This window comes from Meriones unguiculatus, chromosome 3, assembly GCF_030254825.1.
Source record: "Meriones unguiculatus strain TT.TT164.6M chromosome 3, Bangor_MerUng_6.1, whole genome shotgun sequence".
In the NCBI taxonomy this organism is placed as follows: Eukaryota; Metazoa; Chordata; class Mammalia; order Rodentia; family Muridae; genus Meriones; species Meriones unguiculatus.
The window spans coordinates 181,819,932-181,836,380 of NC_083351.1; the positions used below are offsets into that span (position 1 = coordinate 181,819,932).

General features: G+C 47.2%; 1 protein-coding gene across 1 annotated transcript; it reads left to right on the forward strand.

Moving 5' to 3' along the window:
- The first annotated feature begins 376 nt into the window (after positions 1-376).
- On the forward strand, positions 377-7,269 carry Atp6v1g1 (ATPase H+ transporting V1 subunit G1). Its single transcript, XM_021650018.2, has 3 exons — positions 377-579; positions 4,298-4,398; positions 6,519-7,269. The coding sequence occupies exons 1-3, from the start codon at positions 498-500 to the stop codon at positions 6,690-6,692; spliced, it is 357 nt and encodes a 118-aa protein (XP_021505693.1). The 5' UTR covers positions 377-497; the 3' UTR covers positions 6,693-7,269.
- The last annotated feature ends 9,180 nt before the right edge of the window (positions 7,270-16,449 follow it).

A 16,449-nucleotide genomic window follows, 5' to 3' on the forward strand; every position in this document is an offset into this window, starting at 1 on the left:
CGCAGCACTGCTTGCTGGTAAGGTCTAAGTTCCAAAGAAAGTTTCAGAAAGGAAGAAAGTCTAGCTGGAAGAATTGGGGTAAATAATCGGGTTAAGGTCCTTGTTTCTGGACTTAAACGTGGGCACACTATCAATTAGGGGAAGAGGGAAACAACCACGTGGCCTGGGAACACTACCAGTCAAAAGCAGCCACTGACAGATGATACTGCGGAGGGAAAAGACCGGAGCGGCCATCCCTCAGTGCGCAGGCGCAGTGGGACAGCTTTTCCCTCCTCGCCCCGCCCCGCCCCGCCCCGCCCCGCCTCGCCCCGCCTCGTCTCCTGGGAGCTCCAAAGCGGTCAGCTGAGACGCAGGCGCGGGTCACTTGACGGTGGGCGGGGCCCCGGCGCGCCACGCAGGCGCAGATCGTGAGTGGCGGGTCAGGTGACCCGAGGGGCTTCTGAGTGCGTTGGAGCCGTTGGCTTAGGCCGTTCTTTCGGCCGCGAGTCGTCGCAGCGATGGCGAGTCAGTCGCAGGGCATCCAGCAGCTGCTGCAGGCCGAGAAGCGGGCGGCCGAGAAGGTGTCCGAGGCCCGCAAGCGTGAGCTCCGGGGCGGGCGGGGTGCTGGGCAGGGCTCGGTGGCTAGGCCATGGCGGAGGCCGCCCGGGCGGACCCTGGAAGCCCATAGAGACCGCGTGGCTTCGTCCCCTTCCCGGGCGGAGGGCGTAAAGTGGGACACCCACAGAAGCTCCCCCCCAGCCTGATCCGGTCCAGCCACGGAGCTACCGGGTTGACGAGCCGGCGAACCTAAATCATCCCGGCCGCGAATGGTCTTTGACTTGGTCTTGACTTGGTCACTTTGACTCCCGTCTTTTCCTCCAGCGCCTGAGTTGAACCACCCGAGTTCATGTAGCTGCCTAACTCGTTCATTCCTCCCTCCCTTTCCCCATCCCCCGCACCCCCACTGAACACTTCCAGTTCATCTTCATCACCGGATATTTCATGATCCAGCGGAGGAGCGCATACCAGGCAGGGTGTGTGTGAAAAGGCCAGTGTTGAGAGGGACAAGGTGGCCAGAAAAGCCAATTTACCACATGGGTCTAACCGGGACTGAGGAGTGGAACAAGACAGTAGTATTCTGCATACCATTCTCCCCCCCTTCCCCCCACTGCAGTCCCCTGCTTAAAATGCGAGTACAACTTCCCTCATACCTTCCCTTCCAGTCAACAGCACTCCTAGGGCCCTCGCAGAAGGGAGCTGGTACTTCATAATGGATTAGAGGAAGTGCTTTCATCAATGGGGCTTCTGTATTCTTCCCTAAGAATGTCCCTGTGAGGTATTCTTTTCAGCTGTGTACATAAACACTGTGAGTCTTGATGGTAGGTGTATTTATGTCCCTACAAGCCTTTGCACATCTTTTGCTCTGATCTTAAGAACCTTTCTCAATGTTATCCCCTCCACCCCATGCTTGGTCTTCTTAGATCTCAAAGTGTAGGCAGCAGTTCCTTATTCAGTCTTCTTTCTCTCAGACGAGGTTGGAAGCCGAACTCTAATGCTTATTTTTGACATAGTATTATAATAAGCTGTTGGTTTATGTGGCCCCCTATACTAGAACCAGCTTTTGGAAACTGGAACCTGTTTCTCAGTAACTTTATGTAGTCAGTGTTCCAAGGTAAGGTAAGCAGCCGGTGTATTTACTCCTCTATTTTGCAGGTGGGAAAGATGAGACTCAATTTGATGAGACTCTGGTAAGCAGAATGGGGTTGATAGGTCTTTCTCATGCAAGGACATTTTCTTAGTATAAAACTTGCAGTACACATCTCATACTTTTGACAAGCTGAGGACTCTTAAGAGATCTGCCTGCCTCTGCTCCCTGGTGCTGGCATGAAGGACATGTGCCATCACATCTGCCCCCAAGTAAATTTCAAGTATGCCTCTGGTAGGAGTTGGGCTGTTTTTTATTTCCTAGGAGGCATTTTCTGCAAGGGATGGTGAGAAGCCTTTTTTTTTTTTCTTGGCTAGAAAGCCCTGTTGCTATGCTCTTTATCCAGAATTTCCAGAATGACTTGTCAGCTTGTCCAGTGATGACTCAGCAGCAAAAGCAGGTGTATGTGTTGGGAAGTATGTGGGACTATTTGGAGGAAGTGCAAGAACAAATACTTACGGTGGAAATGATCTTGTGTGAATCAGATAGCTGTTATTTGCTGAAGGAGTTTGTTTTAGTGAGGTCAGATTACATCTAACTCAACAGTTTAAGATTTTCGGTAGTTGAGAAGAAAGGTATTGAAAAGAGCTAAAATTTGAAAACTAGCCCCTGTCTTGATCTGGATCACATTTAATGTGATCCGTTAAGAATTGGGAAGGAAGCTGGGTGTGGTGGTGCACAACTTTAATCCTATATCTCGGGGAGGCAGGGCCAGGTGAATTGCTGTGAGTTCAAGGCCAGCCTAATCTACAAAGCCAGTCCAGGACAGTCAAGGCTACACAGGGAAACCTTGTCTCAAGAAAAGAAAAGAAACCCCCCAAAAAATAAAAGGATTTGGAAGGAAAGCTGGTAAAGCTGGTACTCAGGAGGCGGAGGCAGGTGAATTGAGGCCACCCTGGTCTACAGAGTGAGTTTCAGGACAGCTGGAGGAACCTTGTCTCAAGAAACCAGAAAAAAACCAAAACAACAACAAAACCTGGGAAGGAACAGTGTATGATGTAAAATAATCAAGTTTAAGTTTCTCATGGAATCATTACTTTGGAATTTTCAGGATAAAATGTGAAACAATTTCATTTTGATTTATTCTATGGTTTATTTCACTGTTGTGAAACAAAAACCCTGTTTCCCATTTATAAGGTCTGAGAAACACATGATTTTAAAAAATTGGGGCTGGGAGCAGTGATGCCTAACCGTAAGGGAGGCTGATCCCAAAGGGCGGTTGGATCCAGGTTTGGGGCCAGCATGGGCTGTATAAAACCCAAACAGGAGGAGGGGAAAATAGCCTGGGGACTGTGTTGTTCATGCTGGAGTGCTTCCCTGCTGTGTGGACTTCCCAGGGAACGTGTGTTTATGTTTGGTGATCTACTGGCCCAGTAGCATTGATTTTCAGGAAAGTGTGTCAGAACACCTTCGAAGATGTTTGCCAAAAGACAGTGCCTTGATGATGGTTAGGCCATGGATGGATGCTTTGATAGACTGTTGGTCTGGAAATGTAGCCAGTGTAGCCGGTGAGGGGAGGATGATCTGTGAAGGGCTGGGTCAAGCACCAGAGGAATGGGCTGAAATACTGTGTTTGGGGTATGTAGAGAGACTGTTTCAGACTTGCCGGACAGTGTCGATGTCAATGGAGTTATTAGAGCCCAGAGTTCTCCTAATGAAGGATTTTGAGGTCAGTTCAGTTTCATCCACCTACCTGGGTAGAATCGGCCTTGAACAGTTGATAATACATCTAACAAAGCTTGAAGTTTAGATGTGTGCTGTCTGTTGCTATAAATTACTTAACTAGATTGATTTTCTAGAACTCCCTGTTGGTGAAACTGTGCATAGTGGCATACAACTTTAATCCCAGCACTTGGGAGAGAGGCAGGCTGATCTCTGTGATTTCAGGCCCACCTGTTGTATACATAGTGAATTTCAGGACATTCAAGACTACATAGGGAGATCCTGTCTCAAAGCAAAGACTGTTGGCTAGACTTGTGGTCTGACAACCTGAGTGTTTGTCAACCTGTGTTAAACTGTCTACCTGAGACAGAACCCCTGTTTATCCTCTTCTCCCAGCTCTGTGTGCTCTGGCACAGCATTTAGCATTCTCCCCAGTTGTGGCTTTGCCTCTGCCACAGCCCTGGTGCCTGGTTTCCATGATTACATCATCTCTTTCCTTAGCTACATTTTAGGTGATGTCCTTTGAGTGCATGCATTAGCTCTTAGCAAACTCCTAAGCAGAGCTGCAGCAACACAGCTAGTTGTTCGCTGTTTGGGATGAGGAGGAGCTCCGCAGATGGCTGTCATCCATCTGTGTTAACAGGTTTTTAATAGTTGAGATTGAGAGACTATGCTGTGACTTTCCACAGTATTTTCCTCATTTTTACAGGCTCCTTTTGAATGTGTGTGGAGTTCTGGGTATTGGCTTCCTGCACTGCTTACAGCTCTAAAGGGCATTCCTCCACTTAAAGGCTGGAGGCAGAACCCACGTTGTTTAGATCTGCAGCCCCTCTTTCCTGGGCACTCCTGCTGTTTTAACTATTTTCTTCCTCAAATGCTGAAACTCAGCATCAGCATCTACTTGCTCTTCTGCTGTTAGACACTTCTTGATGTCTGTCTCTTTGAAAACAGGAAAGAACCGGAGGCTGAAGCAGGCCAAAGAAGAGGCACAGGCCGAGATTGAACAGTACCGCCTGCAGAGGGAGAAGGAGTTCAAGGCCAAGGAAGCTGCGGTGGGCCTCTGTTTCTCTTCATTTATTGCCTTCTGGAAGTACCCAGCACAGCTTAGAGCCACTAGTGCAGTTTTTGGGGTTTAGGGGGGTTTGTTTTGCTTTTGGTGGTTCTGGGGATTGAATTGGCTTTTGCAGGTTCTCTACCACTAAGCCTCTGCCCACACCCACCCCTGTTTATTGTATGGTTTGTTTGCTGCTCAGCTTGTCTCTTGAGATGGTCACTTTTATTTATTTACTGTATCAAAATCTAGACTTCATTCCTCTTTTTTAATGTTTTTAAATGCTTCACATGTGCCAGGTACCATGTTAGATGCTGGGGGATCAACCAGGAACAGTAGTTTTGGTCCCTGTCCTCATAGGTTTAGCTTACAGTAAGTTTTACAAACCTATAGCTGTGAACACTGCTATGACAAAGCGACTAAAATGGAACCTGCACCTCAGTAAAGAATAGAGATTTATTACCATGGTAGCCAACTGTGCTACATAGAGAGAGATCTCGGGGAAACAAAGGATGTGGAGGAACTTGTAGAGTGGGGAAGGGGAAACAGCTGTGTGGTACCCATATAAGTAACAGTGGTTCACAGTTTACTGGCCTAGTTAAAAATCCAAGTGAAAACTGAGTTTGCTCTCGTGTAGGTGTTGAGGTGACTACTCTGGGCTCTTTTTAGTCCTGCCTTTAGCTTCCCCTACTTTGTTCTCAAGCTCTTCATAGTTGATCACCACACCTGTCCAGCCAAGGTCCGGTGATCATAGGCACCCGTGCCTGCTTCTTAGCTTTAAGTAACATAGGCTTCCATCTTCTTTGCACTGGGAGATCACAAAAGTACATTAAAATCTGTGGTGTTGGGCTGGAGATATTGCTCAGAGTTTAAGAGTACTGTCTGTTCTTCAGAGGTCCTGAGTTCAATTCCCAGTAACCACATGGTGGCTCACAACCATCTATAATGAGATCTGATGCCCTTTCCTGGTATGAAGTTGTACGTGCAGACAGAATGTTGTATACATAATAAATCTTTAAAAAAAAATCTGCCGTATTCCTCTGGCAGGTTGGTATTATAAGCTGTTGTATTGCACAGTAAATTCCTTGTGTCAGGGTAGCCATCTTGTGTCCACATGTACCAAAGTTGCTTATGGGATTCTGTCAGTAAAGATACTTTATGCCTTTAGTTTTGAGTCTTACTGGCCATGGCACATGGCTCATATTCATGGAACAGAGGGGCAGTGCTCAGTGTCCGCGTGCTGGAGTAACGTGTGCCTCTCAGCTGAGTTTAGCCCCATTTCCCACTTCTACATTTTTAAAAAACTTGTTTTTATGTAGGAGTCTTTTGCCTGCATGTATGTGTGTGCATCTTGTCGATAGCTCGTGCCCGTCAGGCCAGACGTGCTATTGTGTCCCCTAGAGCTGGAGTTACAGATGGTTGAGAACCATCACGTAGGTGCTGGAAACCAAGCTTGGTTCCTCTGCAAGAGCAACAAGTGCTATAAACGGCTTGAGCCATCTCTCCAGTCTCCATCTTTTCACTTTAAAGCCACATAAAAAAATAACATAAATGCTAACTTGAATGATAACTGCTGTATTATTTTTTGTTTATAGATTGCATATTTTACCATTTGTATTGCTGAGCAGTATTCTTCTGTACAGATGCATAATACATAATCAGTTTTCAGTTGTTGGACTGTATTTGTGCACACATGTGCAGCTGCTGGTTGTGGCACTGTTGTCACTACTGCTAGGAACTGAGCTGAGTAAACCACTGTTTTCTTTGTACTCTTTTTTTTTTTTTTTTTTTTTTTCTTCTTATGTTGAAGCAGTTGAGTAGGTGGGATCACAAGTGTGCCTGAGTTTGGGTGGCGCTGTGGTTGTTGCATCTCGAGGATGGTTCCAGTCTTTCTAAGGACTGTGTGCTAGACCGTGGAACACTACACTGTGGGTAGCAGTGAGCTGTGGTGGAGTGCCTGGTTCACCACCAGCTTTACTCACAGGTGACCGCTTGCTGCTGATGTGTTGCATTCTCTTATTAAGGAGCTGGGGCTTTTCATAGGCCAGCAGGTTGCTTGCTAAATGGTTCAACCAGAGAATCTTTCTGATGACCTCTTGTGTCTTCTCTGCTCTGCTGCAGGCACTGGGGTCCCATGGCAGTTCTAGCAGTGAAGTGGAGAAGGAGACCCAGGAGAAGATGACCATCCTCCAGAACTACTTCCAGCAGAATAGGGATGAAGTCCTGGATAACCTCTTGGCCTTTGTGTGTGACATCCGGCCAGAAATCCATGAGAACTACCGCATAAACGGATAGGAAATGGAAGCAGCTGCTCTGTGGTTGGCATGGGAGATGCCGTCATAAAACAGGGAACCTCCACAGAGCTTAAGTTCTGTTCTGGAAGGCATTAAATTATTTCTCTATGCTGTTGTAGCTCCCGTCACTTATGAAGAGTGTCAACTCTAGCTTTCTGTACAGATTTAGTATGTACCTGAAATTTCATCATCTTACCTTGTATGTCTGTAAGGAGTATATGTTTTCCAATGTGTTTGTGCAAGTAACAGGTATCAATGTTGACTTTTCTGTTATTAGTCTAGTAGAAAAGAACAATTCTTTGAAGGAAGAAAGGGAGGAAACTGGTCCCTTCCACTTTCTTAAAGGTCAGGGGCGTTATCTATGAAAAAGTAGTAAATAGCTAATTGTGCCTCCCATGAAGCAGCAGCCAGCCTTACAGTAGTCCATCCTGGCTAACTTAGGACAGTGAATATGCTTGTTCAGGCTGCTGTTAGTGCATCCTAACCCAAATCACTAGATGCTAGGACCCTACTTGTTACATGTTATTTGGTGTACTTGTAATCATTTAATAATAAGTAAAACTTGTTTTGCCTTTCAACCTTCAGACTCCTCTTTTTAATAATGCAAAGTGCATCTTGACTCAGATGCTGAGCAGAATTTCATTTAGGAGTCAACAGGTGTTGGACTTGCATACCCTTTTAATAAATACTCAACGTGTGTGTTTTATTGGGAAGGAGATTGGTTGTGATTTCACCCTTTGCTTTAGAAAGCAGCAAGAAACTAAAGAGCCTGGGGTTTGTCTAGAGCAGTGGTTCTCAACCTGTGGGATGTGACCCTTTTGGGGACTGTGTGTTAGATCTCTTGCATATCAGATATTTACGTTACGATTCCTAACAGCAACATTAGATTTATGAAGTAGCAGTGCAATAATTTTATGGTTGGAGGTCTCATCGCAGCATGAGGGTCGCAGCATTAAGTCTGGTGAGAGCCAGTGCCCTGAGGATCTTGTGCCGGGCAGCCTTGGGCCAGTGAGCATTTCTCTGAGGAGCAACCTGAGTGATGTGTAACTTGTAACTCCCTGGCTCCTAAGTGTGAGGGAGATACCTGGCGGCTCTCTGCAGGCCAACAGGCTTTCTTTGGTTGCAGAGTAATTTGAAGAAACAGTCAAAAGAATGTTTGGGGCTTTCCTTTTTCCACAGCAGTATGAGGCACACTTTTTTGTTCCTCACGGTCATTTGCTCTTAGGCTGCTTCTGGTATCTGGTCACTATTTTGTTCCTGTGTCCTTTTTTTAAAATAGTTGATGGTCTCAAGGGTTTCCAGCCTTAGCTTTACCACTGTCCTGTTAAAACGAGGCTGGCCACCGTGCTGGAGCTGCTTCTCAGGCTCAGCATGGAGAAAGATGTGCTGCTACTTGGTGGCAGTTCTGATTGCTTGTACCACTTTCTTGCAGCTTTACAGGCATGCTACTTGCTTCTCTGTCTTTGCTCAAGGGATGGCTTTTGGTCTTCTGCATTTCTTTAGTGAGACCATTACCATGTCCTAGCTTTACTGCCCACATTGAAGACCCACATTTAACTTTCCAGCCCATCTCTTCCAAACAGTCATGAAATTGGTTGTTTGGCTTTTTGTTTTGTTTGTAAAGCTATGGTCTTCTTTCCTTAATGTGTCTAACACCATTTGGTTAAGACTTCAATCTCCATACAGCTAAGTGTAGAGGCTTCTAATCGCCACCTGTTGTTTCTCAAAAACTGGAGGAGCATGCACATCTGGGGAGCACCAGGCAAGTACTCTTAATACCTAGCTATACATCCTCAGTCTTGGCATCTCATTATGTACCCTTGGATGGCCTAGAACTCGCTATATAGACCAAAGCTGGCCTCAAACTAGCCTTTTGCCTTTACCTTCCCACAGCTGGCACTATAGGCATTTGCTATCTAAGCTGAGCCTTGACATTTTTAACCCTGCGGCCAGGTATATTTATCCTGTATTATTAGAATTGCACATGTGTGATGACCTGACTCCAAACCAACTCAGCTTGGAGTTGTTGGCAGTTCAGGATTGGTGGCACAGAATCCAACAGAAGAGGTGGCGTTTCAGAAGCATGAGATCATTGGTCTGCTGAGAGGCGATGGTGAGGGTGATGAGGTGAGGGGTTGGTGATTTTGGAGGAGAGGAACCTAAGTGCTTTGAAGTATGGCTGTGGAGAGGATGTGGTTGATGGTGCAGATAGTACAAGGCAGTTGATGGCATGTTTAAATGCTGGTGGAGAAAGGAATCGAGCAAGGTGAGAGATGGTATTCTGGGAGGAGTGATGTGGGTTCTGGAAGTCCTGTCGCTAGCAGTCGGATTTCCTATCCCTGGCAGTTTGTAGGTGCTCAGTTCCTCTCAGGCCAGTTGGCTCAAGGGTGGGGCCATAAGTGAGCTTTCTTATGTTCTAGAGAAATAAAAGGGAAAGGGCTTTTGTGTACTGTGAGAAATTGGAATGGCTGGTGGGTGTGTGGGCTCTGGTGCAGAGTGAACTGGAGATACACACAGTGGAGCATTGTGTGGGATTTGTCCCCATTTGAGAATAAAAAAATGAAATATGGGTGTATATGTATAGATACACGCACATATGTGTGTGTAAATCTGGGGAAAAATGATAGTGTCTTTTGACCTCTGCTCTGGGCTTCAAATGGAAGAGTTTTCTTTGGGTTGATGTAACATTATTTACGAAGGTGTTTAGCAATGTCCTAGTCTCCACCCACTAGATGCTACTGGGACCACCTCAGTAGTGACAACCCAAAATGTCACTGGACATTGCCATAGCTCCTGGGTGCCAGAATTATCCACAGATCAGAGCTGCTGTTCTACAGTAACAAGAAAAGAATTATTAAAAATACATCAAAGCACTACATATGGTGCCTGGAACATTCTAGGTGCTCAGCAAATGTTTCCTGTTTCTGAAATACAACAAAGACCTACTTCTTAAAAGTTTGATACAAGTTGGGTTTCTTTGGGGCAGCTGTTGGACATGTGGTGAGTGGGTGATGAGGCCCATTCTGTGTGTGTCTGCCTCAGCACACAGTCTGCACCATTTAGAGGTAGAAAAAGGTAAGAGCCAGTTCTTGGGTGCTTCAATCCTCAGAAGATACCTGATACTGTATCTCATTTAACCAACCTGTCTTGTACAAGAGGACTGAGAAATGAGGGAGCAATGGACAGTGAAGAAATATTTTTGCTATGGCATGCTAGCAAGTGCATTAAGAATGTCTGCATTGTCAGACGTGGTGGTTCACACCTTTCATCCCAGCACTCGGAGGCAGAGGTGGGTGTATCTCAGAGTTCAAACCAGCTAGCCAGGGTTATTGTTACACAGAGAAACCCTGTTTCTCGGTGGGGTGTGGGGAGAAAAAAGAAAAAGGATGTTTGCATTTATATTAGTCAATTTACTCTTGTTTAAAGATTTCAAACAAACAAACAAAACACAACTTCGTGAGTGGTTTGCCTGCCTGCCTTTATGTATGTTCACCACATCTGTGCCTGGAGAAGAGGGAGTCACAGTTTCTAGAACCAGAGCTATAGGCAGTTGTAAGCTGCCATGTAGGTACTGGGATAGAGCCTTGGTCTTCTGGAAGAACAGCTAGTGCTCTTAACTGCTGAGCTATCTCTCCAGCCCCTTACCAATTTACTCCTTGGTAATTTGAGGTATGGAGATGGAGGAGCCAGGCAAGGATGTATGTGATAGAGTCAAGAGTCTTCAGTGCCTTTAAGCATCTATGCCTTTAACTCTTGTGCAGTCTTTACTGAGCTTTCTGTGTCTTTGTTCTGTGTCTGTTCTATGTACATCCCTTCCCCAAAATTTATCACTGCCTCTGGGTAGTTGTGCTGTTTCCTAGAAAGGATTTCTCAATTACCTGTTGCAAACATGAGAACATTCTGTTTGATGCCATAGCTTACAGTCTCTCTGATGGAAGGCATAAAATAGCTTACACTCGGGTTGTGTAACCTGTGGGTAATCTTAACAGTTCCCTCAGTGACCACTCTTACTTTGTATTGGTGGCAACTGAAGAGAGAGATGAAGTAATTTACACCCCACACATCCTAATCTCTGCAAACCATTAGTCAGGAGCCTCATTCTGTTTTGAGACCTTTAGATCCTGCACGTTGGAGGTGTGATCCCATCTTCATTCGTGAGAAAACCCATGCCGAGAGGCTTGCAAAATGCCAAAGGTTACAGAACAAGAAAGGAACAGTCAGTTCAGAGCAGCATTGTGTGCTGCAGGTCAGGCTGCCTGCTCCCAAGCCAGGCTTGTTTTGTGTACTGTGTTCTCCACATGCCCCTAGGCCAGGGAAGCAAAGCCTGCAACATGGTCTGGACTTCTAGATATGTTCAGCCTGCTTCTACTCAAGATGATTGGTTTATCCTTCCAAAAGTTGGAGCTTTGATGAGTTCTGCATGCCTCTCGGTTTTCACATCACAGCCCCACCTCCTTTAGGAGCACTGGTGGATGCCAAGACTATTTTTTCTCTTCCTGTCAGTTCATCTTCCATCACTCAGTGGCTCTGGAGTTCCTGCAAAAGCTTGTGTACCACCAGGCAGTTTTAGCTTTGCTGTTTATCTCCTTCCTGTGCAAATAGGCAACCTGGGCACAGTTTTTAAGGAAAGATTTGGCTGGTGTTTAGGGGAGAAGATGCTGACCAGAATACTGTATCAACGTTTACTTCTGTGTCTCAGTGTCAGATGATGCTGGCTAGCTCCTGCATCAAATGTGAACTTAATGACATGCTTACTCTGTTGGGGGAATGACTGACAGGCTGCCCACCTCCAACCTTTCCTACTTGGAAATAACAGGTTCCAGTGGCACATCCTACACCAGATGGCAACAGCTGCAGATAATACCAGAAGAGAAGCTGGACTGACAGGTCAGAGCCTAGGAAGGGGCTGTATCTTAGGGATTCTGTTGCTTCGAAGAGACTTCATGACCATGCAACTCTTAAACATTTAATTGGGGGCTGGCTTACAACTTCAGAGGTTTAGTCCATTACTGTCATGGTAGGAAACATGGCAGCCTGCAGGTAGACATGGTGCTAGAAAAGGAGCAGAAAGGTCTATATCAAGACCTAGAACTCCTCAGGCAGCGGGGAGACTGTCACTCTGTAGCTTGAGCATAGGAGACCTCAAAGCCTGCCCCAACAGTGACACAAGGCCACACCTATTCTAAGGAGGCCACATTTCCTGATAGTGCCACTCCCTGTGGGCCAAGCATTCAGACACGTGAGTCTGTGTGGACCAAACCTATGCAGACCAAACCTATTGCCACCTTCTGTGTTTTTTAAGGATGGAAAGAGAAACACACTGTTTGAATCCTCTGCCCAGCCATACAGGAATCCTCTCATGGCTCCACTCCACTTGTGCCTTGTACTTACCTAGCATTTAGCGCTGTGCAGCTGGCTTCACCCTGGGTGGGTGGGTGGGTGGGGGTTATTCCCTTTCCTAACAGTAACTTGGAAGTTTTTCTTCTGCTTTTAGACCCAGTCTTTTGACGGATGGGGAGTTGCTGGCCTCCCAGCACCCTTGACAAGGACAGCAGCTCTGTTTTTAGTCTGTGCAGTCACTGCTGCCAGTACATCAGGTGGTGCAGCTTCTAAGAGGTAGCTCTGGCACCTTTTAATTTTCTTTATTTAATCATTTTACAGCATGATATCAGCTCCCTCCCCCCTCTCCTCCCAGTCCCACCTTCTTACCCTCTCCTCAGAGAAGGGGAGCCCCCTATAGTTACCAGCCCACCCTGGCACCTCAAGTTACAGCAGGACTTAAGCGCAACCTCTCCTACTGAGGCCAGACAAGGCAGTTTAGCTAGAGGAAAGGGATCCGAAGGTAGACAACAGAGAGAAACAACCCCTATTCCCATTATTAGGGGACCCCATGAAGGGCAAGCTGTACATCTGCTACGTATGTGTAGGGGTTCTAGGTACAGCGCATGCATGCTCTTTGTAGGGTGGTTCAGTTTCTGTGATGCCCTGTGGGCCCAGGTGAGTTGACTCTGCAGGTCTTCTGGTCCCCTCTGGCTCCCTCAATTCTTCCTCCCACTCTTTCACAAAACTGGAGCTCAGCCTATTGTTTGGCTGTGGGACTCTGTATCTGTTTCCATCAGCTGCTGGATGAAGCCCCTCAGAAGACAGGCTAGGCTCCTGTCTGCAAGCATAGTAGAGTATCATTAACTGTCAGGGGCTGGCTCTCTGCTGTGGGCAGGTCACAAGTTAGGCTAGTCGTTATTTTGCCTTTCCCTTAATTTCCACTTCTTGTCGGCAGGACAAATTTTGGATCAAAGGTTTTATGGGTAGGTTGGTTTCCCCCTCCCTCCAGTGACACCTTTTATGAGAAACATTTTTTGTATATTTTTTGAGTAGTTCACATATAGCAGCACTAATGCTAATTCAAGGTATTGATATACACAGTCTCCATGTCTGCGGTAGTATAACTTCTATTGTGTAAATTAAGACAGGCTTAGAGTGATTAAGTAATTATTCAAGGATACAGATAATTAGTAGCAACAGCTGCATTTGAATCTGTGACTCTTGGATTTCTAACCTGAGCTGGTGCATGATCTGACTTGTTCAGCCCATGGCAGTGTCTCAAGCAGCACTCCTGATATTTGCTAGAAAGTCAGTGGATGTAATTTGCAGAGCATTTCTTTTAGACCTTTAGCTTTTCAAGTGCTCTGTGAGGCTCCCTGCAATCCCATCTGCTGCTGCATTTCCAGGCTCTGCCATTCTGGGGAGAAGTTCATTCTTTTACTTCATCCATGTATTGAAAAAAAGGCCGTGGGTTGGGCACTGGGCAGCTATGAGCATGGGCAGAAATGGCCCTAGAACTTGAAGGTTTGTGCCCTCAGGGGAAGAATGAGGCAATGACCATACTGGATGATAGGTGTAACTGTAGGTTAAACAAGAACCAGTGAGGAGGAGGACAGCTGAGGGCAGGACAGGGCTCTCAGAAGTAGGGCCCTGTTATCCAAGACCCAAGAATGGGCCAGTCAGGTGGTGAGGATGGGTGTGGCACTAATCTTCCAGATGCAGAGGGAAGACCTGAGGCAAGCACTGAGACCTGGAAGTGAAAGACTGGAGTGCAGGAGGAACTGAGAGACGCTCTATTTATGGAGCTTGGGGTTTGGGGAGAGGGCAATGATTCATCCAGGGTAGGCTGCAGGTGGTGCAGACTGCAATCACCACAGAAGCCTCAGAGACCCCATCTGTCGTTCCACGTCCCGCAGGAGCCTGGGCTTTGTGGGGTACTTTCCTGGGAAGTGGGCCCCATTGAGCACAAAACTGGACGTGCACTCCAGGTGAGAAAGGGTGAAGCACAGAGTCAAAGCAACTCAGGCCTCCAGAACCGAACCAGTTGGCAACAGGGGTCCAACCTGACTTTGGCAAGTCGGCGGCTGCTTTGTGAGCAGCTGGTAATGAAGGCTTGTTTGGCGCTCCTAAGGAGAGAGGCAGAGCAGGAGCCCAGTTTTGTCTCGCTGGACAAAGCGGCTGCCTTGGGAACTGCTGTTCCTGCCTTCCAGAAGAAGGGCACTGCAGCGGTGGATTGTTGCTAGGAAGATGGCAGCAGTGATCTGTGTTGACAAACCAGTGAATGGTGGAAGCTTGCTGTGGCCAGCAGCACTTGGCTGAGTGACGAGAAGCCAAGCCCAGGGCCTGGTGGTCTAGAACAGACGGGGAACCTGTCCTTCCTCAGAATAGTCTTAGCTGGTTGTGGTGAAATAGATGATGCTGACCCCTTTAGTGTAGAACAGGGACTTACAAAACTTGGGCAGTGGGAGGGGTTTTGAGGGCTAGGGGTACCAGGGATACTTGATTTACATGTAACAAGAGTACTTGATTATCCTATGGGTGGGGGGGGAAGAACTCCAGGTACAGTTAAAGGTCATTGGTTGAAAGCCAAGACACCTCATTAGCATAGGGTGTGTGTTTCCAGGAATCCCCAGGTGCTTGCTGAATGGGTTTATCATAAAGGGTTGGTCTTGTAATCTCCCTGAGGGCTCTTTAGAAAACCTGGGGTTCCCCTGAAAAGGTGGAGAGGGAACCCAGCTGAAAAAGGGAGTCTGTTAATCTTATACTGAGCTCAGAGGCTATCCAGAAATGCCAGACTGAGACCTTAATAACAGGGTTCCACATTCATCAAGCTCTCGCTACTACAGTTGTTGGCTCTGTAGTGTTTTACTGGGTTTTATGCTCCCCCCCTCCCCCCAGTTTCAGGTATGCCGACACTTGTGTTGCAGCAAGGGTACGCCTTGCTTATCAAAACACTTTCTAAGTGCTCAGTGTCTGGTCCTTGACAACCCCACACCAGCAGGCGGCACTGACTGTTGGTGAAAGAGTGAACAGAGTTGCCCAGGCACACAGGCTGCTACAAGGTGCATCTGTGCAGCCCTGTCGGCAGCCTTCCCCTTCTGTGCACCCGTAGGAGGCTGATGTGTCCATGTAAAACTGCTGGAGCATGGAGGGCGAAGGCAGGCTGCTGGAAAGGCAGAGGGGAGGAGGTAGGCCTTGCTCCAGACGCGGGGTTAGAGGAGGGGGGACGGGAGGGAGCTAGGCCCCTGCTTGTTGCTGGTTCCTTTTCAACAGCCTGCGAGCATTTAGAAGTCTCAGCACCCTTTGGGTCTCGTTTCCAGGCCTCTAAATTACTATTAACAAGTTGATCATTCCACATAGGAACCTTCCATAAACTGTTTTCTACTGCCCATTGCAATGTTGGCACTGAGCAGGTACCAGTACCGAGTTCCTCAAAAACAGTTTCATTTTTAGTAGCCCGCCACCTTGATCCTTACTTGTTCCCTTGGGCACCCACTTGGGATATGTTAATTTGGGTTTTCAATTCATTTTTGCTGCCTCCAAACATCCTGCAGCCACATGTAAGTCTTTCGGATTGAAAGTCCTCAAGTGTGACAGTAACTGTTGAAAAGAGAAATGTGTTTGTGTGTCTCTATGCGTGTTCAGGACCACTTGTAGAAACATGGGCAGTGGCACGTCCTAGTCCTTCCTGCAAGCAAGGGTAGGAACCATGCATGCATCAATCATACAGGAGGGACAAGGCAAAGGGAGGTCCAGTTTTTCAAAATACAGGTGTGTATGATCCTCTTAAAAAGCAATGAGGCCACAGGTGCAGGAACTAAAGTAGCCAGGGTCTTTGTTGAAAGGCAACTTAAGGTAGAGAATAGAATCTGCTCCTTTCATATGAACACGTACGCTAAAGACTTAACTACATGCGGTTAGCCAGGTCTGGTGGTGTCAGACCAGCCAACCAAAGTGAACCCAAGAATAGTGATTCACTTGGAAAAAGCAGGTCATCACAGACCCTCTTAAATCTCACTGAGTAGGGTGAGCAAGTGTGGCACTGAACAGCTCACACATTAATTCCTTAAAACTTCACATAATTTCACGGCACAGTTATAACTAAATATTTTTAAAGAAAACGCAGATACGTTTAATTTACCGGATGATTAAGAAGTGGAGAGTACACGGACGCTCTCAATACTGCACACTGTTTCTTCATTAAAAACAAGCCTCGAAGAAACTTCTGGTCCCGAGTGTGCCTTATGCACCGGATCCCGTGACACTCTGTCACTCGGGACCGGCCACCCCGCCCCGCCGCTCCTTGGCTGCGGGGACGAGCCCAGATCCCATGCACGTGGCGGGCGCGGGGCCCCTTCCGGCGCCCTAGGGGAGCGCGGCTGATGAAACGCTCCGGGCTGGGCCCGGGAGACGCGCTCGCCGCAGGGCGCTCGGCG

Bases quoted from the DNA above. Each gene is read 5' to 3' on its own strand.
- Atp6v1g1 (XM_021650018.2), top strand. From the start codon at position 498: ATGGCGAGTCAGTCGCAGGGCATCCAGCAGCTGCTGCAGGCCGAGAAG. The intron at 580-4,297 runs GTGAGCTCCGGG...CTTTGAAAACAG, and splicing joins GGTGTCCGAGGCCCGCAAGC to GAAAGAACCGGAGGCTGAAG. The intron at 4,399-6,518 runs GTGGGCCTCTGT...GCTCTGCTGCAG, and splicing joins TCAAGGCCAAGGAAGCTGCG to GCACTGGGGTCCCATGGCAG.